The sequence below is a fragment of the Sinocyclocheilus grahami genome, unplaced genomic scaffold (genome assembly GCF_001515645.1).
Source record: "Sinocyclocheilus grahami isolate Dianchi unplaced genomic scaffold, SAMN03320097.WGS_v1.1 scaffold464.1, whole genome shotgun sequence".
Classification (NCBI taxonomy): domain Eukaryota; kingdom Metazoa; phylum Chordata; class Actinopteri; order Cypriniformes; family Cyprinidae; genus Sinocyclocheilus; species Sinocyclocheilus grahami.
In genome coordinates, this window is record NW_015505643.1 from 777,142 (window position 1) to 801,313 (window position 24,172).

The 24,172-nt window shown below is 38.0% G+C and overlaps 1 protein-coding gene across 1 annotated transcript in view; it reads left to right on the plus strand.

Moving 5' to 3' along the window:
• LOC107553083 (D-glucuronyl C5-epimerase-like) overlaps positions 1-24,172 on the plus strand; it is a 53,939-nt gene that overhangs the window by 25,331 nt on the left and 4,436 nt on the right. The window contains exons 2-4 of the mRNA XM_016235180.1: positions 1,365-1,479; positions 11,048-11,553; positions 19,653-19,892. Coding sequence (XP_016090666.1) covers positions 11,058-11,553; positions 19,653-19,892 — 736 coding nt within the window. The 5' untranslated portion in view covers positions 1,365-1,479; positions 11,048-11,057. The remainder of the gene's footprint in view (positions 1-1,364; positions 1,480-11,047; positions 11,554-19,652; positions 19,893-24,172) is intronic.

Consider the following 24,172-nt stretch of genomic DNA (forward strand, 5'->3'; position numbering starts at 1 on the left):
ACCCCGGGCTGGACTCTGCTTCGTCCACGGTGAAAGCTGATCCGGTGATCCACAGCGCAAAGTTGATGTATTTCCTCAGCGACCAGCACGGATCAGCTCCAGGCATGACAAAGCAGATATTGTCCTCTTTTGGAAGGCCAAACAAAGTAGTTTCGCTTTCACAACGAAACACACAGCGCCTTCACGACATGGCTGCAACAATACTACAGCGAGAATAAAAGTTACGCCGCCTTTCTTTGCGTGAACATTTGGGCGGCGTTATGCAAATCTTCCCAGATAGTGACGTAGGTATGTGGGGGCGTGTGAGAACGAGTAATTTTAGGGAGGCATGGCTGACTCTTAACTTTTATAAAGAATATCTCTTTGGATTTGAGACTTTAGTCTTTGCAACCTTACAGACCTTCTTTATGCAGCAAGAGCTTGTAACACTCCAAAGAGAAAGGAAAAATTGAAATCGCATCATATGACCCCTTTAAACTAGCACTGACATGCTGAGATTTTACTGCTGACTCCCAGACAGGCATCCTGAAAATCAGCCTCCGTTTTTATTAAGCAGACATGCAATGAAAAGCATTAAATAAATTTTCCCGGAAGGATTAATGAAAATGTGTGTTGCTTGTGTTGCCTTTTAAAGCTCTTCTGCTGACGCCTTGTCTGGATCACATCCCTCAGGTCTTGCCTACCTCCCTTTGACCCACGATACTTCCTACCCCTACCCGCAGGCGGAGGGAGGAGTAGCGCGAGTCGTGACACTAGCCTTCTGTCAAGTCAAGTCAAGTCACCTTTATTTATATAGCGCTTTTAACAATACAGATTGTGACAAAGCAACTGAACAGCATTAATTAGGAAAATAGTGTCAATAATGCAAAATGACAATAGTAAACACTAATTTTTCAGTTAAAGACAGTTCATCATTGAATTCAGTGATGTCAACATCCAGCTCAGTTTAAATAATATCTTTGCAATCATGTCAACGATATCGCTGGAAATGAAGTGTCCCAACAGTCAACTCAAACAACCTCCAACACCATCAGATGATATTTGATAGTATATTTAATCTGTGGTTTGAATAACTTGTCCTATTTGGAAGCTGTTAAAGCTGTTTGCAATCAGATTGCCAGCAATGGGATATGCCATCGAATCAAACGGACAACCAATAACCAGGCTTAGCTGGTGTTAATAGATGATATCTGAAATTGGGCCACCATCTCAGAAGAGATAAGGACACGGTGGTGACTTAATCCTCGGGTTGCAGAAAATGTTTTTAAAAATTGTTCTTTAAAAAATAAACTTTATAAATTCTTCTGTTCACACAGCTCAGCTGGATCAATATCTCATTACTGTTTCTGTTTCCTCTGTTTCAGGTATGACAGACTATTTTGTCAAACATATCCCTAAATGAATCGGAGCAGAGGATCAAAACTGTGGCATAAAGCGCAATGACGTTACAGTCAGACGTTCACTGGTGATTGGAGCTGGGTAAGATTTCACTGTTTTAGATCAGTTATTCACTTTGGTGTCATGCCACATTGAAATCTCTATACAAAACAAAATAGAAGTACAATTGTACAAAGTTTATTTAAAAGTTTTGCCCACCAATGCTACATTTGTTTGATGAAAAATACAGTAAAAACAGTAATATTGTGAAATATCATTACAGTTTAAAATAATCATGTTTTTTTTTTTAATTGTAATATTTAAAAAAAAAAAAATTTCATTTATTCCTGTGATGGCAAAGCTGAATTCGAGCCATTACTGAACTGGAGCAATTACTCCAGTCTTCAGTGTCACATGATCCTTCAGAAATCATTCTTTTTGTTGAATTGGTGCTTATAAACATTTCTTATTATCAGTGTTGAAAACAGTTGTGCTTCTTTATATATTTGTGGAAACTCTGATACAGGATTCAGGATCCTTTAAATAGAGCATATATTAGGAATAGAAATCTATTGTAACTTTATAAATGTCTTAATTGTCATTTTTGATCAATTTAATGTGTCCTTGCTGAATAAAGGTTTTCTTACAAAAAATAAATAAAAATGTACTGACCCCAGACTTTTGACTGTCTTTGTTTTAATATAGACAAATCCCAGTTATCCCACTAACTTACTGACAGAGCCTAATTTGCTCATTACAGATCTAAGCTACATAACAAACCACTTTGCACAAATGAAGTAAAGGTGGATTTAGCCATGAGTCAGAACTTTTATACCTCCTCATTAGTCAGTCAGTACAACGGTTAGACTATTAGGTGTGTGTAAATGGGACAGTATGGTCTGATTTAAGTTTAAGCCTCATATCTTGTCAAATCATCCATGCAAGACTTGATCTGATGATCAGCCTTTTTCCACCCATAAAGCTCCTTTCACACTGACAGCGATTAGTTAACTGGATGTTGCAGTCTCTGTCTAGTCTATACCTATATCGATATCTAGTCTTCATTCCCATTGGTAGTCGCCACATCGTGTTGCATCGCATCTGGTTAGGATATGTGTAAGAGTGACTTCAGTATGTTTGCTAATGCTGTTTATGTGTGTGTGTGTGTGTGTGGGGTGGGGGGGGGTCATAATGGCTCTGTCAGATGGTTTGCTTCATTTTACGAGAAGTGTATAATCCCCCCGTTGGCCGTAAGATCATAAGCATTTTGATAATATAACAGGTCTAATCCCCTGACTGCTGATGAATTGGATGAGGAGCATTACCTTCAAAACTATTTCCCTGTTACCCACTGCCAGAAGAGATATGCCTATAAACACTAGTTTATCACACAGACTAGTTTAAATAGAACATTGACCAGTAAATTAGATTACATTTTTTTTGTTTTCTGTAATATTTTTATTTTTTAAATATACCAAATAATCTGTCATAATATGATGTAATGCTGTCATTCTGGGAATGTCTGTAATGGCCCACTTTTTTGATCCCTAAAACCTGAAATGACTGATTTGGGGATGTGTAGAATTTCTTCCCATAATGTGGTCTGTAGGTCAGTGGTTCTCAATTTATTTTATTCAAATGCCCCCCAATGTCCAGCACAATTTACAAAGGCCTCCCCATGTAATGTAATATGTATCATCCACTATTTCTGATCTAATTATGGCAAAGCTGCTTGTTTTAAAAAAAATTATAAACAGCAACTGGGAATGAAACGGAACAATAGTTATTGAGGAGAGAAATATAAAAAAAATTAATACATTTAATTAAAAATCATATAAATAATTGTATGAATAATAATATATTAAATTGAATATTGAGTTCAAGGTATTCTTTTTAAAATATGGCAAAAAAAACATGCAATCCATACAAATTTTCTCCTGTGACCCCATCTGCGTACTATAGTGTACTACGAGTAAACAATGGGAATGATGTTTATTTTAAGCCGCCTTAGTGAAATCTCTCTCTCTTATCAGTCTGTTATCTTCATGGATTATACACCGATCTTTCCAACTGTCTTTAGTGCTACTTCTGGATATGCTGTGGTTAATTGCATTCACGTAGAAGCCAAAGTTGTTTTTACTAAGGCTTTCATGTTGCTGTTGATGGAATAGGTGTGTTGATTAGATCAAGAATCACAGCCAGAAGAAGATCTTTGCAACATCTGCTCTTTTATCATCTTGCCTTTCCAGCTATAAACTGGATTTGCATCTTAGTGGGAGAGTAAATAACAATGTACCTCAGTCTAATATCTGATCAAACCTGCGAAGAGGTTCAGTCCTAGTGCATCTGATTGGCTGGGCTCGAGCCTTACTCTCCTGATATTACACCAAAATGAAGGGCTAATTTTAAGTCTTGACCCCAGTTTGTGTCCTCTATAAATGCCGTTCTGTTGATACGGGAGTTCTCCCGTACTCCCTTTCTAATGAGAATTACACTAAATTACATCCAGTGCATTATTATTAGCCTGTCAACTGTGCTTATTATGGGCTGCATCTGTTACACAGGGGGAATCCCTGTGATGTCCCTCTGGTAATATCATTTTCTCTAATAAGCCGAATGTAGCTGTTTCACACCAGAACAGAGGGGATTGGTGTGTTTTTGTTTCATTGGTTTACTACTTTTATTTATCTGCACCCATTCTTTAGCTTCCAGGTCTGGCATCAGTAATAAGCTCCTTTTGAAGCTGCTGATTGCCCTCGATTCGTCCCCAGGCTGATCAGCAGTTCAGAGGAGTGGAAATGTCCAGAGTTTAGTTAGACCTGACACACCTAAGCTCAAACATATGACTCGCTTCTCAGTGCTGCCCAGAGGGCAACACATCTCCTTGGCATTGGACTTGTACTATTTCTGCTGTTGTTGGCAGGTCAGACTATGTTGTCGACTAGAAGGAGCATGCCACCACCTGATCCTGGCCATTGCAGCATGAAGCAACTTTGGCTGTGAATTTTTCAAGAACATTACATATCATGTAATATTGCAATATTATTTCTCATTTTACAATGCAGTGTAAGCACAATGTCCAAAATTGGCTTAAAGACAGCATGATCATTGATCATGCTTGTAGACTTTGATAAACATTATTGTACAAGATTCATGAGTGGACATTATTGTAAAATGGTCTCATATTTTTTTACATCAAAACGGTAATTTTAACCACCTCTGAAGCAACATTTATGATAATTTTCTGCTTAACCAAAGCCCTGTGAACAGTAAAAAAATTAAATGAAATGTTTTTATTTAGTCTTTAAGGGAATAGTAATGGCGTTTATTGCAGCTTTAGTTATTATGTGCATCATCTAACTAGCCTCTGTTTTTTTAGTCATAATGACTGACAAATTAACTTCTGTCGGCCATTGAGTGCTTACCACTAGTTGGGGTGCCATGATCCAGGGTTGTGTTCTGACCGCAAATTTAGCCAGTGATTGCTGTTATGCTAACAATTTTGTGCAGCTGTTTGCATGCAGTTGGCAAACTGCCGTCTATGGTTCCAGCCAACCAATGAGGGATAAAAGATTTCAACATGGGCGTAACTGCCCTTCTGAGTCTTGCTCTTCTTTTCCAGAAGCCATATTGTAGATGATCAAGATCTTGTGTTTGGCTTGAGATGTACTAGGTAGGGGATTCTGTGATTAATATGTTGTGTAATAGAGCAGGAAATCCTATTCCCTGTGGCATTTCAAAATGTGGTTGGATGCCATTTAACCCTTATTAGGTTTTCTTAAATAGGTCTCCGATTCTCAATCTGTTTCCTTCACTGCCAAACCGTTGTCACAAAATGTTTTAGATTTGACAGAAGTTTCCTAGTAGATTAAACATGCACATTAGTGAATACCCTGTGGTTAGATTTGTCACTTTATTTGGCATTCTAAGATATTCTTAATTCTAAAGGCAATATTTCAAGCTTTTGTTCTCTTTAGTAGAATTGATTGTGATTACCATAACTTGCACATTATAAGCTGTACCGTATTTAAAAAAAAAAAAATCATCAATAGGGCTCCAGCTCCTTTCTGCATTGTCTGGTGTTACATGAAGAGCCTGTGGCAGGCCTGAGTGGGGAGGACAGGCGTGCAGTCTCGGGAGCAGGTCTGTGTGGGTTGTGGTGACAAATGAGCTGAAAGCTTGGTATTCATTGCACCCAGCTCTCCTGTGCCAGGCCTGTCCTCCCTTTACTGACAACCTTTCATGTGTCAACAATGCCTCCCACTGTTCCCTGAGCTGTTCCCCAGCAGAGGACAGCAGCCTGGGAAGGTGTGGCTTAGGGCTGGGTGGTAAGACTGTATATATTATGCGATCATAGACGTAGATTTCATTGTTTCTTTTATACCCTGGTAGATTTATTATCAGTGGGCTGGACTGCTTGATGTTGTTTACACATGATGCTGTAACAAAGTAATGCAGAAATGCAAAGTGGGACGTGTGCAAAGAGATCAAGACAAGGAAGAGTTTGTTATTACGGAAGGGGTATTCACGGTTAAAAACATACCCCTTTTCATACCAGTTACCCTCGCCCATGCACACACTAGCTGTGTTTACAGGCACCCAAATAATGTTTTTATAACAGCTTGATGGTTCTTGCAGATAGAAAAGCCTTCATGTAAACACCTCAATTGATTCGAATGGGCTCGAACCGAATGGGTTTTTGATTGGATTAAAAGGGGTGGTGTAGACCTGTAATAATCCGGTCGTCAAAGGGAAAAAAGTAAGCATGTAAACTGCTGAATCTGGCTATTTTTTAAATTGGATTCAGAAATCTTGCTTACATGTGCAGAGCCATGATGCCTATGTTTACATGTGTTTTACGACGTCATACAAATGTGCGTATGTTTATTTACATTTCATTTTAGATTTAGATGAGATTGAATATTTATTAAATATTTGGTAAAATTATACTTGCGGTTGCTCCGGTGACATTATTACTATGGCTCTCTCCTGTTCTGAACATGGCAACTTGTGCTAAGTCTTGCTTGAAATAAATGTTATGCTGATGTAAACATATATGTGAATCAAATTGCAGCATTTAAGTTTCATATGAACAGACCTTTCAGTATGGATTCAGAATTGGAATCCCAGCCCGAAAATAAAATGAGTGCATGTGTGAGCACACCTAAAGAGGTATGTACTTGAATGTAATTGGATGTTGTAATATTCTTGAAGATTGACTTTGAGCTTTGGAAAGGTGCATTTCATATTATTATTATTATTATTATTATTTATGTTAATAACAATATATTAATTATATTATACAAGAATATATTATTTTTATGATATAATTAGTTATGAATTTAGTCATAACTATCCGTTATAAATTAAATTATTTCTTTATCTGTTTTGAGTCTTTTTTTGTAATTCAAATGTTACATCATGTTAAGCTGCTTTTGCAGTAATTTCATACTAATGGCAAGAGTTTTTTTATTTTTATTTGAATGAGCATTTATGTTGATTAATTATGATGCTTAACAAATTTATTAGACCACCACCCAATGTAAGGTTTGTGCCACAACTACTTTACACTAACAGTATTGGTGAATACCAAAATATTTTTTAATGTTTTTGTAATGGTTCATCCACCAGTATGTGCAAGCTCTTTAGTCACAGTATTGTTTCTAATGCTAAAATAAAATTATTGTTGTTATCCATGAATTTTTCGAATTTACTGTTTTACAAGAAATAGTAAAGTTCTTTTATAATTTTTTTTATTCAGATGCCCAATTACAGTCAATAGAGACTGTGAGAAAGTAAGAATGCAAGCTGCTATCAAGGCCAAAGGAGGTCATTAAAAATATTATGCTTTTTGGTTATTATGTGTGAATAAAGACTATTTAGTTGTTTCAGTTTGTTATTTGCCTAATTAATGACAATAATTTTTTTTAGTTTTAAACAAGTTTTTGACAGATTCCTAAAATATTTGTGTTTTCTCTTTATTATGACAGGTGGTCTAATAAATTTAAGCACATACAGTGCTTAACAAATTTATTAGACTGTATTTATTGACTAATTGGGCATCTGAATAAAAAACATAATAAAGTGCTTGACTATTTTTACTATTATATATATATATATATATATATATATATAAAAGTGACATAAGAATACAGTTATTGCTGTATTTGGATTGACCAGGGCAGCTGTGGGTGTTGAGGTCCTGATCCAGATAGCAGGAAAACAACTGAAGATGGGGTGAATCGATAGCGGCCTGCATTAGATGAAAGAGCAGCTTGTGAATTAATGTGATGAGGATGCAGAGGGGGCGTGGCCAGCGTCAGGTCGTCTCGGCGACTGAGACAGCGCTAAGCACATTCTGATGGGAAGCAGTCTACTGAGATGGATGTGCTTGTTTTGAATTCAGTTTTCGAGAGCACTGCGTTAAGTTAGCTGAACCCTGCTTTCCTAGGGACCGATCGGCCACAGCTGTAGCTGTGGGGACGGCATATTGTTAAACCGCATTCATCCCTGTCTCCTATTACCAGCCGTAATCCTCTCTACGAAAAGCCATTTTCTTAAATCTAGCATGGTATGATGCTCCCTAGGACATGGTGTACTCTTCCTTTAAGTCCGCTGTGCCACTTGTTCAGAGAAGGGATTACATCCGTGTTCCTCCTGTTTTTAGTTTGATCTCTGGATTATATAGAGCTCAGCCATATCTCCTGCATATTAGTGGATTTGAATGCAAATTATCCTTGTACACAGATGCACCCTGCACTGCAGTGGGTCGCCTGATCCAGATGCTCCATCAGTGAGGCTTGATCAGGTGCTCTATGTTAGGATTCAGACAGCACTTTCCGAGCATGTCCCTGAATCTCAGAGTAGCAGCATCTGAACTCTGCCTGCGAAAGATCAAATTATTTATAGCCTTGGCAAATGAGATGAGCTGCTTATCTTTCACGGTGCAGTCAGACGCTACTCTGCTCCGCATACTCTGAATAGAGGATGCAGAGTCGACATGTGGAAGACGAAGTAAAGGGGGGAGAGATTAGAAAGAGATGGAGCGCAGGTCTGTGAAACAAGTGCAAACTCCGCAAAGAGGATTAAACGGGAAGATTGGAAGAAAGAATAATTCACTTGCCCTGATCTTCCATAGCAGTGAATGTTTCAGAACTATATGAAATCAGGTTTCCACCTAATACATACAGTATGTAGTAGGGCTGTCAAAATGACTGAAAAACTAAATTCGAATTTTCTACTTAAATATTATCAAAATTCGAATTATATTCAAATTTAAAAGGCATAATTTCAGTTAGGGGGAAAAAAGCTTTTGGCTTCTTTCCTGAGGCCACAAGAGGGCGCATCGAGTATAATATTATGCACGTTTCTTCAAAGTGTAGTAAAATAACACGACTATATTTGAAAAAAAGTGCATAATGTTTATAATAATGTTTATAATCCATATATAATTAATAAAGTTGCTTAAACAATTAGAGAAAAAAAAACAGCACCATGCATGTACTGTATGTATAGTTTAATACAAAGGACCGAAAACCAATCACAAAGAGTAGGCTACTTTCTTCATTTAAAAACATGAGATACAGTGGGATGGGGAAAAACCACCATAACGTCTTTAGACATGTTTTTTAAAAGTTGAACTTGCATTAATTTTACATGGCTTTCTAAACATGCCGCTCTCTTGTGCGAGACGCGAGTGCAACGCTGATAGACGTCCCTCTAGAAAATGTGATAAATATGCGTTCTGTGTGAATGGCTTGGTTTCAGTTTTGACGTAAACAACATCTTCTCCACACTGATGCTCTCGTTTTCCGCAGTATATTGAATGAACAACGTAGCAGCGCCGCATCTAGTGGGTTCAACTGGATAGGCTAACAAAAGCATTCAAATGCAATCAATGACACATACATCATCGCATCTCGTGCGCAGGCTGCCAGGCTGCCTGACGGCTGACACAGACCTTAAATTCGAATGCAACGTTTTTGCATTCGAATGTGGATTTTTTTTTTTTTTTTTTTTATTCGACGAATATTCAAAATTCCAATTTTTTTGACCGCCCTAGTATGTAGGGCAGGCTAAAAGCGTGTATGTACCGCTACCATTCATCATGCCTGGGTCCTTTTTGCTCATTTAGTTAAATATGGAGTGTTTGGCACTATGTTGCACTTCGTTTGGGTTGATGGATTGATGTGTTTTTGTTCTCCGTTGACCTTAGACTTAGCTTTAGATTCACAGTGGTGTGGACTGCTAATGATGGCATTGGTGTTTTGTCCATGCCAAACCCAGCACAGTAATTAGCTGTAGTGAGAGGCAGTGCTGTTCTGCTTATTGATTTTTATTCTTTGCGAAGAAGATACCATGCCAAAGAGAGAGAAGGGATGATATGAGTGAGAGGCTGCTGATTCGCGTTATGAGCTACGTTTACAAAGTTAATGCGATTCTCTCCCAAGTGCAGAAACCGCAGCAGCAGAATATAATTTGTGAGAGAGGAAATGTAAAGATATGTAGAGACTATTGAGTTCTTTCTTTTCTATTCTGCTTATGACTATTGTAAAAACAGTAGTTATTGCATAAACTACCAGTTGCATTTGCATCCACATATTTTTATGCAGGTTTTGAGCTATTGCATTAAAAATGATGAATGGAAAAACCTAAATGTGAATAACGTTTCCAAAGTGTGCAAAAAAAACTTTATTTTTTTTTTTTTTAGTAAAAACACATGCACATAAACAAACTAAAGTGGAAACACATTTACCAAATAAGTTCCTAGATGGTCAGTAAAAAAAAAAAAGAACAATTAATTTGGAGAAGATGACTATTTTCAGACCAGTATCAGTGTATAAGATCTCAAAAGTTTTATTCACACATTGTTTTTGTGATTTTTCTTCAATAGATACATCATTGATATTACAGTCACTTTCATTGTATAATAAAATAAAATATAAGCATTAGATTAAACATAAATTAAAAAAAAAAACTTAGAACATAAATTAGAACAAAAATGAGAAACGTTGTCTTGTGTATAGCTAAATCGAAATAACTTAAAAAAAATACAATTTAAAACATTAAAAACAAAAAAAATGCCAAAAGCACAATAAAATGACTAAAACCCAAACTAAAATTAAAATGAAACTAAAAACATGAAAATAAAAGCTAATTCAAAATATTCATAAATGCTATAATAGTATATAAATAATGCTAAAATAACACAAAAACACAACATAAATAACATGCACATATAAAAGTTTATCTTTAGTAAATCCAGAAACTCTCTCCATTGTGAATCTTTTTTGGTCAAGTGCTGCACATTATTCCCTTATAATAAATATAGAAAAAAAATGCTTTTCTTCTGCTGCTGTGAATTTTAGAAGCAATATGCAAAACAGCTTATACAGTCGCCCAGACAGATATTGAATTTCTCTAATGCTACATTTGATTATTCATGCAGAGGGAAACATATTAATTAGACCTTTTAAACTCTGATTAATTCCATGTAGGTATGCATAAAATTTCCTCTGACTGGATTACTGATTACACTTAAATCTGAAATGTCACTGGTGTATAGCGGGGAGTATGAGCATGTGATTGCATGTTTGTCTGTTATTTCAGCTCAGCCAATGGGCGTTTCATAGAATGTGTTTTAATGTACGTTTGTGTCTTTGTATTACAGGTAAGCAGTGATGATGCGTTGTCTGACAGCCCGTGTTCACTACAAGACCCTGATAGTGATCTGCGCTCTCCTCTCTCTGCTCACAGTCGTTCTGTGGAACAAGTGTACGAGTGAGAAAGCGCTGCGCTTCCTGCCCCGGCACCCCCAGCCCCCTCCCAGCCCGAAAATAGACAGCCATCCGCAGCAGCCCCAGCCCCCCGAACCTCCACCTGTGGTCGGTGGAGTGCGCTACGAAGAGATCGACTGCCTGATCAATGACGATGTCACCATTAAGGGCCGCCGAGAAGGCAGTGAGGTATACCTGCCCTTCAGCTGGATGGAGAAGTACTTTGAGGTGTATGGCAAGGTGGTACAGTACGACGGCTACGATCGATTCGAGTTTTCGCACAGTTACTCGAAAGTATATGCCCAGAGAGAGCCGTATCACCCCAGTGGAGTCTTCATGTCCTTTGAGGGGTATAACGTGGAGGTGCGTGACAGAGTCAAGTGCATCAGTGGAGTGGAAGGTGAGTGATGTAATGGTTGCACCTCTTAATTTCTTATCGATCTTCTCTGATAATGGCTGCTTAGTAATGCTATGCTGAGGTGTCCGAACACATGTAATCAGTTGAGATGGATTGCAGTTTACACCTGGTATTACCTTGTGTCTATAAACAGGCATCAAAAGTGCAGTAGTGATTAGGGGTGTAGCGGTTCTCTGTAAAAAAAAACGAACCGTACCGTTCTCCACGTATGTAATATGGCTTGTTAAAAATAACAACACGTAAAACAGACAGAGTTCGGCTAATGTAGGCCTATGTTTCTGTCGACGGATACGCATTCTGGCTTCCCAATACATTACAACAACAGCGATGAACAAAAAAAAAAAAAACGTGGACAAACCAGTCACTCTTTGTAAACTTGGTTCAATGCGAGTGCTGTATGCTCAAATATGACCAGTCATTCATGCCATCATCACCCGGGTGTTGATAGCGCATGTGCGTAGGTAAGACCTGAACAGCACACGTTGCTATCTTTATTTAAACTAAACTCATTTAAAGGGGTCATAGGATGCTAATTTCACTTTTACATGTTGTTTGAACATAAATGTGTGTTGGCAGTGTGTGTACACATCTGCCCTATAATGATAAAAATCCACCCAGTGGTTTTTATTTAATCCCTTCAAATCAAGCCGTTCCCAGCTTCTTGTCCGTGTGACGTCACACGGACGAAGACCACTCCCACGACAGTTGATTGACAGTGCCGTCTTACCTTAGACCCGCCCTGAGTCAGCTGTAACAGTCCGACCGCCATTGTTTCACCGCCGGAGCAGATGTAGACAAGAATGTCTCCTAAGCGATTGAGGTGTTCTGTTGTTGGATGTGATAATGAACATAGCAGTCGTCCCGACATCTGAGCCGCTGAAGACTCAGTGGATTACATTTGTTTCTGAAGGGAATGGGCCCCCAATCTGCCTAAATGTGTTTATGTTCGCGCGAATCATTCGTGATCCTGCTTCATTTACAGCAGAGGGGAGTATAAGGGTTTTTTATGAATCTTTGCAATCGCTGTTTCCTAATAACGTGCTACTTAGCAAGTTTCGTGACTAAATGTGGCTAAAGTAAACAGTCTCTCAGAGCACAGTTCGTCACCCCACAGAAGAGAGGGGCGGGGTCAGCAGAGCTCATTAGCATTTCAAGCAACATGCAAAAAACGGGTTGATTCCTGCAGAGCTGATTTTGACAGGGTGATTTCATTTGATTGGTAGCAGCCCTATTGTGTCTTACTATATAGATTTATTGATTACATTTAATAATTTGACACAAAAGATGATGCATACATTTCATTAGGTTAGAAATAATTGGCCTTTATAAAGGCAAAAATCAAATTACTTATTGCAAAATCAAACTTATTGGAAAAGTTCATTTCTTTTACTCCTGCAAACTAATCACTGCACAGAATATTAAGAATAACAAAAGCTTTGGGAGTCAGCCTAAACCTGCCAAAATACCAGCACAATAACATGCTCAGCAAAATATCGTCTAACTATCGTTATCAACAAAATGTGTATGTGTGTGTATATATATATATATATATACGTGTGTGCGTGCGCGTGTGTGTGTGTGTGTGTGTGTGTGTGTGTGTGTGTGTGTAAATGTATGTATTTATGAATGAATGTATGGCGGAAACCAAAAATACTTTTTTGGGGTTTTGGTCATATATGTGTATACAGTTTTTGATCATTTGTTTATTTGAGGATTAATGACGAGTTTTGATTCTTTTAGTGACTATTTCATGCACACAATGTGGATAAAATGCAACAAGTAAACATGTCAGCTGTTAACTCACTTCAACATGACCATGTTGCAAAATTACCCAGATTTAGATACTGAAACTTTATTTTGGTAATTAAAGTTTCTGTGTTTCTATAAATAAATAAATAAATTATTGTTAATGTGTCAATGTGAGGACTGTAAGAGGCCATGCATCTCCCCACTTGAGATGTGTATGTTAATAACAGGTGTTCAATGGGTTAGGTTGCCTTGTTTAAATCCATTCCGCTGTTTTTTCCCTCATAATTGGAGCAGAAAATGCGAGAAAAATCAGCAGATTCTGTCTGGGCCTACGTGTAACTGGCTTTCCTAATGTGTCTCACACAGTTACTTTCTCCCTCATCATCAAGATTCACCTAAATACATGTCACTTTAAAGCTGCATTTAATTGTGGCACACTGGGAGAAGTGAGAGGCAAAGCGACCTGCCTCATTTCTAACACAACTTGTTAGCAACCATTAATAGTCATTTAGTGCAGTCCGAGAGGAGTTTCCTGGAAGCCAGGCTCGAATGATCTACGTCTGGTTCTTAGTAAGTAATGCACCCTCAATGGACTATACATTAAGCAAATGAAAGTGGGATTGATTCAGCCAAGAACTGAATCACAAGAGCTGATTTGATGACCTTAAATGTAATGGAGAATAATTTTGCACTCAGACTCCCATGTGTCTTCTGGTGAATGTCAATGAGGAAAAGCAAAACCAAATTAAAGCAGTCATTTCCTTTTTTGTTAAGGAACCTAAATGACAAGCATTTCAAAATGATAGATGACAAAAAGCTGATTATGGTGGTCTCGGTTGTGTCCTTCAGAGGTGTTTTACTGTCCAGAAACTGCATTTTTCTCTCCACTGTGTCAGTGATCCAGCACTGTTTCACTCCCCTGACAGCTTACTTTCAATCATTTCCTGCTGGCTCACTCTTCTCTCCACCTCTCTATCTCTTTGCAAGGACCGTCCTTCAGCAGACGGGGTTAAGTGCCCTGTTCGAGGCATCACAGTGATAGAGCAGAACTCTGATCCCAGTCTCACTCCAGTTCTCGGATCACCTCTACCTGGAACGAAACCTGCAACCTTTGTTTTAAGAGCCCAGATCTCTGACTATCAGACTAACAGTACCATATCAAAGCTATTAACACAACGTTTGTGATGCTCTCTAAAGAGAATAGAGTCACTCAGTGCCATTTGCTCTTCTGTATTGTTTTAAAATGTGACTGGGTACTGAAGTAATCAAATGAGATCAATACTGGAGTATAAAGAATGCCTTCCAAACCAAAACATCATTACTATTCACTGAAGATGGTGAAGTCTCTCATAGTGCTTCATAGGACACTAATGGCAAACAAAGTGGAAGAATTTTTTAATTAAATGGATATGGATCTAATTTAAAGCAGGCCGAATCGGTTTGTTTGTTTGCATGTGTGAGTGTAAGTCAGCATATCCAATGACAAGCGTGTAAACAAACCTCACTTTACATACTAAAAAAAAAAAACAGAGAGCATTCTACAGTACTCTGTCTAAAATGCAGAAATTCAGCACATCCAGACATTCTGGTCTGAAAAGCTCATTGATCAGCATTCTGTATTAAACTACTTTCGACTCTTTTCTGGTGAAAGCTTTTAAAACATGCAAACCTTGTTTTGTGTGTGTATTCAAAGAACCCCCATTTCTGAAGTACCGCAAAGAGGTACATTCATACCAAAACCTGAGAATACAAATACCTGGTCAGAGGAGAACTGGCCCCCGACTGAGCCTGGTTTCTCCCAAGGTTTTTTCTCCATTCTGTCACCGATGGAGTTTTGGTTCCTTGCCGCTGTCGCCTCTGGCTTGCTTAGTTGGGGACACTTCATTTCCAGCGATATCGTTGACTTGATTGCAAATGATTGCACAGAGACTATTTAAACTGAACTGAGCTGGATGTTGACATCACTGAATTCAATGATGAACTGACTTTAACTGGAAAAATTTGTGTTTACTATTGTCATTTTGCATTATTGACACACTATTTTCCTAATTAATGCTGTTCAGTTGCTTTGACACAACCTGTATTGTTAAAAGCGCTATATAAATAAAGGTGACTTGACTTGACTTGACCAAAATCCTTTGTGGCAGGTGGAAAAATTGTGTTGTCTGTGAGTTGAGATGAAATTCTCAATGTCCGTGGCAGCACAAAAGCAAAGGAGTTCATACCAGTCCCCTACTTTTGTTTCCTTTCTAGCCTCTTCTCCTCCATAACCAAGAGCCAGTCCATTACTCTGAGTCTGTTTTCATGGAGCCGCTCTCTGTTCTGCACGCTACAAAGAAGCTCTGTAGCCGTAATGACCATGTAGGAATGAAGGAGCCTGTAGGGAATCATGTGGGGTTTAAAGCATTGCCTCTTCCAGTATCCATGGAAAATTAAAGCAAGCGCTGCCTCAAAGCACAAGTGTAACAGTGATCTTAAAGATTCCTAAATGCATCTACTTTCGGAAAGCCAAATAAAGTGTTTTTGCTTTCGCTCTGAAACACACAGCGTCTCCCTGACATGGCTGCTTCAACACTAACAGCGGTTACTGAAACCACGCCGCCTTTCTTTGCGTGCACATTTGGGCGGCATTATGCAAATATTTCCACATAGTGAGGTAGATATGTGGGGGTGTGTTAGAACGAGCCGTTTTAGGGGGGCGTGGCAGAGTCTTAACTTTGATAAAGAATATCTCTTTGGTTTTGAGACTTTAGTCTTTGCAACTTCAGGGATCTTATCTCTAGTCCCACGGATACAATGTTTTCATTGAGATCAAATCACAACAACGTAGGAAACCGATCCGGCGTGACGCAGCTAACACAGAACAGCATACGTTGTTTACGTCCAGCGAATACTCTCCAAAATGGCGCTACAGGGTGATGCGGAGGAAAAAAGTATTCTCGTAGCTTCGTATAATTGCGGATGAACCACTGATGTCACATGGATTCTTTTACAGATCTCCTTGCTACGTTTCTGGACTTGGGAACATTTCAGTTACGTTGCTGTCTATGCAGGGTCAGACATCTCTTAGATTCCATCAAAAATATCTTAATTTGTGTTCCAAAGATGAACGAAGGTCTTACGTGTTTGAAACGACATGAGGGCGAGTAATTAATGACAGAATTTTCATTTTTGGGTGAACTATCCTTTTAATTAGAGGTTCTGTTCCCCTCGCTTTCATCCCAGACGTCGGAGGCACAAAAACAGTGTGTTGAGCTCAGAGGTAATAACCCACATGAGCCTGCGGCAGTGTGTTTGAGCAGAGAGCCTATAATCAGAGACAGCGGACAGACTCATCAGTCTCCGCTGAAGGAGAGAGAGAGGGAGAAAGAATAAAAAGGAATGAAAAGTAGATGAGTACGTAGGGGTGACAGTGAAAGAGAGCTCCTTTTTCCTCCTCCTTCAGTTTGAGGGATGGCGTCTCCTCCAGCAGAGGATCAGATTGCTCTGAATAGTATCTAGGCCAGAGAGTGCCTCCACAGCGCCCGTCTGCCTCCTGATACAGGTCCCACTTAGAGCCAGCGTGTGTATGTGTGTGTCCTGGAAAGCGGGAGGCAGGCTCATTGGTGTGTTTGTCATCTATATTGCCTTGTTATGTCTGTGTTTAACCCTGCATGCGGTTTTTTATGTGTATGTTTGTGAATAGATCCTTTCAAGCCAGCAATAAACCAGCAGTGTGGTCGCAGTGTTATGCCTGTGGCTTGATTATTGTTATTCCAGGCTATAGAATAGATGAGCTGTGGTTAAACAAAAGAAAAGGTTGTAAAGAGGGTGAATGAAAGCTGGGTAAACTGTAGCTCTCAGCATTTATGTCTGTGTGGAAAGCACAACTTCATACTTCAGATCAAGGCTATTTGCTTAGGGGCTTCAGTGCCTTTTTCCTCCCAGTGTTCAATTCTCTTTTGTATATCTTTGGCTAATTGAAGGTTTATACGTTTTCACTTGTCCCTGTGTTCTCTTGATTGTGTATCTGATCTAAATCTCTCAACATTAAAAGCTATCAGTATAAAACGGATAACATAAAACACATAAATGTGAAATGTCTTAATTTTCAGATTTTCAAAATGCTTTAAATTCGAAGCCTAAAATGATCAAGGTAAACAATCTGTATATGAACACTTGTGATTGTTGAATTTTATGATAATGTGCTAAGTTGCCATGTTGCTTGGCAACCAAAAAGAAACTGGAGTCTAAAGAGGAATTTCTTGGAGGAATAATTTTTTATTGTTTTGTTTTGTTTTTGTTTTTGTTTTTTAATGATTTCAGCTATGTACTGATATATTTGTCTATAATGCTGTTTTCACTTTAAAAAAAGTTTTTTTAAGGGGGCATCTAGGGACTTTGTTTCATCATATGTTTCGCATTATAATTTTGGGTCCAGTATGCTGTTCAAATCCATTGTCAATGTGAGTACCACCCCAAGAACTGGCAGCAGATATTTAACACTGCACCAAGTCACAATAAGAAAATGCCAACTTTGTTTAGTCATGTTCTTGATGAGTTCAGTTTACCACCCAAACTTTACACAGACACACACAAAATGCAATATTCCAGACATACACTGCCGTTCAAAAGTTTGGGATTGTTAAGTCTCTTAAGCTCACCAAGACTGCGTTTATCTGAGGGAAAAAAATAAAAAATTGTATAATATTACAATTAAAAATATATATTTTTGTAATTTTTGAATAGATCCTTTCAAACCCGCTATAAACCAGCAGCGCAGTCGCAGTGTTTTCTGTGGCTTGATTATTGTCATTCCAGGCTGTAGATTAGATGAGCTGTGGTTAAAAAAAAAAAAAGGATAGAAAGAGGGCGAATGAAAGCCTGGTGAACCGTAACTCGCATCTATGTCAGTGCCGAAAGCACAACTTACAGACCAAGGCTATTTGCTTAGGGGCTTCAGTGGCTTTATCCTCCCAGTGTTCTCTAGTCTTTTGTATATCTCTGGCTAATTGAAGGTTTACATGTTTTCACTTGTCGCTGTGTACTCTGGATTGTGTGTCTGATCTAAATTGTGTAAAAGTCATGAATCCAGAAACAAGATTATGTATAATGAATGAAGATGACATCCATGCAGAAACCACTGCTTCACATTACCACACTTGAGTTAAAAACAAAAAAGCCTCCACATTAAAAGCTATAAAAGGCTATAAAGCTACATCAGTATAAATGCTATAAAGATATATCAGTATGAATGGATAACATGCTAAAACACAAATGTGAAATGTTTGAATTTTCACATTTTCTAAATTCTTCAAATTTGAAGCCAAAAATGACCAAGGTAAACAATCTGTGTATGAACGCTTGTGATTTTGTAATTTTGTGTTAATGTGGTAAGTTGCTATGTTGCTTGGCAACCAAAAAGAAACTGGAGTCTAAAGAGGAATTTCTTGGAGGAATAATTTTTTATTGTTTTGTTTTGTTTTTGTTTTTGTTTTTTAATGATTTCAGCTATGTACTGATATATTTGTCTATAATGCTGTTTTCACTTTAAAAAAAGTTTTTTTAAGGGGGCATCTAGGGACTTTGTTTCATCATATGTTTCGCATTATAATTTTGGGTCCAGTATGCTGTTCAAATCCATTGTCAATGTGAGTACCACCCCAAGAACTGGCAGCAGATATTTAACACTGCACCAAGTCACAATAAGAAAATGCCAACTTTGTTTAGTCATGTTCTTGAGGAGTTCAGTTTACCACCCAAACTTTACACAGACACACACAAAATGCAATATTCCAGACATACACTGCCGTTCAAAAGTTTGGGATTGTTAAGTCTCTTAAGCTCACCAAGACTGCGTTTATCTGAGGGAAAAAAAATAAAAAATTGTATAATATTACAATTAAAAATATATATTTTTGTAATTTTAATATATTTTAAAATGTAATTAATTTCTGTGATGGCAAAGCTGAATTTTCAGCAGGCATTACTCCAGTCTTCAGTGCCACATGATACTTCAGAAATAATTCTAATATGCTAATTTTATTGTCAAGGAACAGTGATGATAAACAGTTGTGCTGCTTAACATTTTCATTAATATCGTGATACTTTTTTTCCCAGAATTCTTTGATGACTGGAAAGTTCAGAAGTACAGCATCTATTTAAAATATAAATATTTTGTAACATTAGAAATGTTTTTAGTGATCAGTTTATTATTTCTTTACTGAATAAAAGTATGAATTTCTTAAAAAACAAACAAAAAAAAACAAATGAACTAAACTAAAAACTACATTTGTTACTCTTCAGTTCAACACGGAGTTTCTAATATCTCTTCTTCTGGTTCCTCCCTACAGGAGTACCTATGTCCACCCAGTGGGGCCCTCAAGGGTATTTCTATGCTATCCAGATAGCTCAGTATGGCCTGAGTCATTACAGTAAGAACCTGACTGAGCGGCCACCCCACATGGAGGTGTATGACACAGCGGAGGAGAGAGACAGCAGGTCTAGCGCGTGGACTGTCCCTAAAGGCTGTTCTCTCACCAGAGTCTATGACAAGACCAGAGTCACATCAGTACGACAGTTCAGCACTCCAGGTACAGAAGCAGATATTGAACTACATGCTTTCAGTTTATTTTGTCTAGTTTAATTTGTCTGGCATTCTTCTGTTCTTCATACACTCCATTCTATTTTGTATTTATCTTGTATTTTATCTCCTCCAGCTTCACACCTAGTATTTATACAGTTCAGTGTCAATTGGACTATAACAATAATTTAGTTTTTTTTTTTTTTTTTAAATGTCATGTAAACCCTTTAGTATGATGAAATCATGAAGTTTTCTTCATCCCTACACATTTTCTTATCTCTTCTGTATTCTTCTATCAGCCTCTTTGCATGGCCTCTTACAGTCCTGCTCCACTGGGCATGCACATAAACACCCTCAAAATGTCAAAACACACTCTACTAAAGGTGCCTCATACACTACCGCTGAAAGATTTGCAGTCAGTATGTTTTTTTTAAGAAATGAAGGGGCATGTGGCATTGAGGACTGAATAGCTGCTGAAAATGTAGCTTTACCATTACAGAAATAACTTTTTTAAAATATATTCAAGTACCACTGTCATCTTTTATAGATAACAAAGAGGCTATTTAATGACTACAATGCTTATTTCTCTGTAAAAATAGAATCATGAAAAAAAATTTGTCTTTCATCAGACAGCATTTTTATTCTTTTAGTCTCCAAATTGCACACACAGGATTATGGGGTATCGCATACAGTGAAGGAAACATCTATGCAGCCTTCAGAAATCGACCAGATGAAATCGACATCACAGTAGACCGTACATTCTGTTCCTCCCTCAGGATACGGCATAAGGCAGCAGTTTTGGGGTTTCGGACACACCGTGCTGCTTAGCATTGAGCTAATCAATAGCCATTAAAATTAGCAGGGCTGTCGCGCTGGCAGGCAGTAATTGGTGTCATCACCCGGAGCATTGATTAGAGCGAGGCCAGTTAGGACACACTGGTCCAAGGCTCCAGCAGGGCGCTGCCTCTTTCCTGCTCTCTCCGTCCTCCACATCACTGCTATTGATGGGAGGGTAATCAGAGCAGGACAGTACAAATCCACTTAGTCTCTGCATTGCCTTAAGTAATGGATTTATGAATGCATTAAATAGTGCTGTTTGAGCCCAAATGTCCTCTGCTGCCTCTTTTCTTTTCCTTTGATTTGCTTTTGTCCTTTATCCCTCTCCTGTCCTATTTTCTGTGTTGCTTTAATGTTGTTGATATTACTCTGTCTTGCATGTTTTCTGTTGCTTGAGTACTAAGCCTCATTCTTTTTCTTGTGCTCTTTCATGCCTTCTTTTCTCCTCTTAGTTGGTTGGTTCTTAGGAGTTGGTTTCCTTTTTGTCCTGCATAACCTTGTCAGAAGGCAGCACAGACAGAGGCAGCAAGAGGGATTTGTCTCTTAACAGTGAGAAGTAACTTTAGGATGAAATGTTGAATGTGCATTTCTGTAAAAAAGAGAGATAAAGTACTTTGATTGAGAGTTGGGAAACTGATCTGCTCGCTTTGCAGCAAGTTGCACTGCAGTGTGTTCAACAGTCTTCTGGAGGAGAAATTAGTTTTAGCACTGTCCAACGTGAGATGGATGGTTTTAAAGTTGTTTCATGGTTGGAGCTTTTCTGCCTCTCTGACACCAAGTTGTCTGTTTAATTAACCCCAGGAGAAATTGACAAGTGAAACCTTGTGCCTTCAAGACAACCCTTAGCATCACTATTCACAAGTTCTATCCCTTAGTGTGTGTGTGAATCTGTACTTATTTGGGTGCTTATGTACTTGTTTGTGCATGCAAATGATACTGTAAGGGAAACAAGAGAAAGCCACTGTAGACGTGTTACACCGCTAATAATACAGTGACGCCAAAATTTGCCAAAAATATGTCGGCATTGCACAAATTTTGTTACCTGACAATAGTTTGTCAGCTTACTTGGTGTGATGTGCAGCAAATTGTTATAATGTAATATACAAGTGAAATATGGAATTACTTTGTGTATAGACCGAACTAAAATAATGAACCAAATAGCAGCGGTCTGCAAACAATACAACATTTCATGCCAATCTACCACAATTTTACATTCATCAACAAAGTCACACTTCCCTAATAATATTAGAAAACATTTTAGCTGAGCTGCATTAAACTTCATATTATTTTAAAGAAATAATTCATTTAAAATTAAAAATCCTGTCACCAATTATTCACCCTTATGTCATTTTATAATCCATTAAAAAATCTGTCAAAAATACATAGAGGCTCAAAACAGAAAAAAGTGTTATTAATATTAAAATGCTTGGAAAAACATGCATCAAACTTTTGTGCTTGCAAGGGTTTATTCCAGGGTTCCTCAATTAGTTTTCGCAAAGGGGCGGATTCTGCTAACAATACCAAGCCAAGGGCCACTGACCTATATATGTGTGTGTGTGTGTGTGTGTGTGTGTGTATATATATATATATATATATATATATATTACAATTATTATATTATTGTTGCTTTTGTTAAAATAATCACAAGATGGTCACAAGATGAATATTCAGATTTTTTCCCCCAGTAGTCTGTTTTATTCAAACATTTATGAACATTTTTGCATTTAGATACAGAAGAACTTTGCCTGTTGAATATTAAAAACAAATGAACAAACAAAAAATCTGGATCTCCATGTCTGCCATGCAAATCAACTGTTCCTGCTCATTCCCAGACTGGATCTCTTCTCTCCACTTTCCCTAATTGCAGATACAATTATTAGATTTGTCAGTATTAATATTTTTATGGTTAGATTTTTTTGGGGGGATCAAACTGTAAACACCGTTTGTCCCAACCAGACACGACGCGATAAAAAGTATATTTTCCTTCTTGTAGTTTTTGTCCTAACCACCCGCGACAGCGACACGTGACAATACGCTACATGGGATTCTATTTTAGGAATGTTTTTTTATTTTCTGCGACGTCGCAGTAGGAACAACATACAAAATATGACAGTGATAATCTCAGGTAATGATTATGTGCTTTATTCAATGTTAAAAGTGTCTTCTAATGTGAGTTTGAATATTATTTTGCGTTATCTTTATAGCCATAGTGAAAGCAACAATAGATATTTTATAAATTAAAGCAAAATTGTACATTAAAACTGTGAACTCACGGCGAACCAACACGTGTATTCTATAACAAAGATATCAGTCACTCACTCACTCAAAACTGCTCAGTCCATTCACATTTGAATCATCTATTTTCCGTGTCCACTTTTCTTTTCTACACACTCACCATGTTTTTGCTGTCACATAGTGTCTACACTGGACGCGACAAAGCATTGCAAATCATTTGATCATTGTGTCAGTACGTTATAAATAGAACGGGATTTGTTGTGTCGCGCCGCATCCAAGACAGCATCACTGATTATTATGAATTCTATTGTATTTTATTGTGTCGCGCCACGCCGCTCGTGTCCGGTGTAGACACGATGTAAGTTAATGTAGCTTTCTGATGCTGCGTTTGAATTTTCATGCCACATTATTTGAAATTAGCGCGTGCCAAACTTTTTTCTCTCACGGGCTGGATGTGGCCCGCGGGCCACCTATTGAGGAACCCTGGTTTATACTATGCTGTTCAGAAAATTAATTTTCATAGTCATAAACTATGTTTCCTTCACCCTGTTTTAATGCGCATTTTGAAGTATCGCATGAGAAACGAGTGATGGAAACACCAAATTTCGAAAAGAAATCCCTTAAAGGGTTAGTTCACCCAAAAATTAAAATTAGGCTGTGTTTTACTCACGCCAGAGGCATCCTACTAGGTGTATATGACTTTCTTCTTGCGCTGACCTCATACCTCATCCGCCTGGAACTGCTTCTGTTTACAACAGTGAGCGCAAGCTAGATTCAAGTGATTATTACGTTTTGGATATGGATGTTTTTCTTACAAAAACGCATCGATTTCGCTACAGGAGGCCTTTGTTCACCCCCCGGATCCGTGTGAAACACTTTTTTTTTATGGATGGGTGCTTTTTATTTAACTTCTTTTGGAGTGAAGCACTGCAACACCCGCTGACTGCAATGATAGAGCTTGGAATAGCCAGGACAATTTTTTATATAACTCTGACTGGATTTGTCTGAAAGAAGAAAGTCATATACACCTAGGATGCCTCTGGGTTGAGTAAAACACAGCCTAATTTAAATTTTTGGGTGAACCAACCCTTTAATTCGCAAAAATGTTTTTACGCTCGATTGAGGTGGTTTTTGACTTGTGCGAAAAAGGGTTAATGCGAATAATGGGAGATGGAAATGCATATTTTCTAATAAATCCCGCATGAGCGTTCAAAAAAG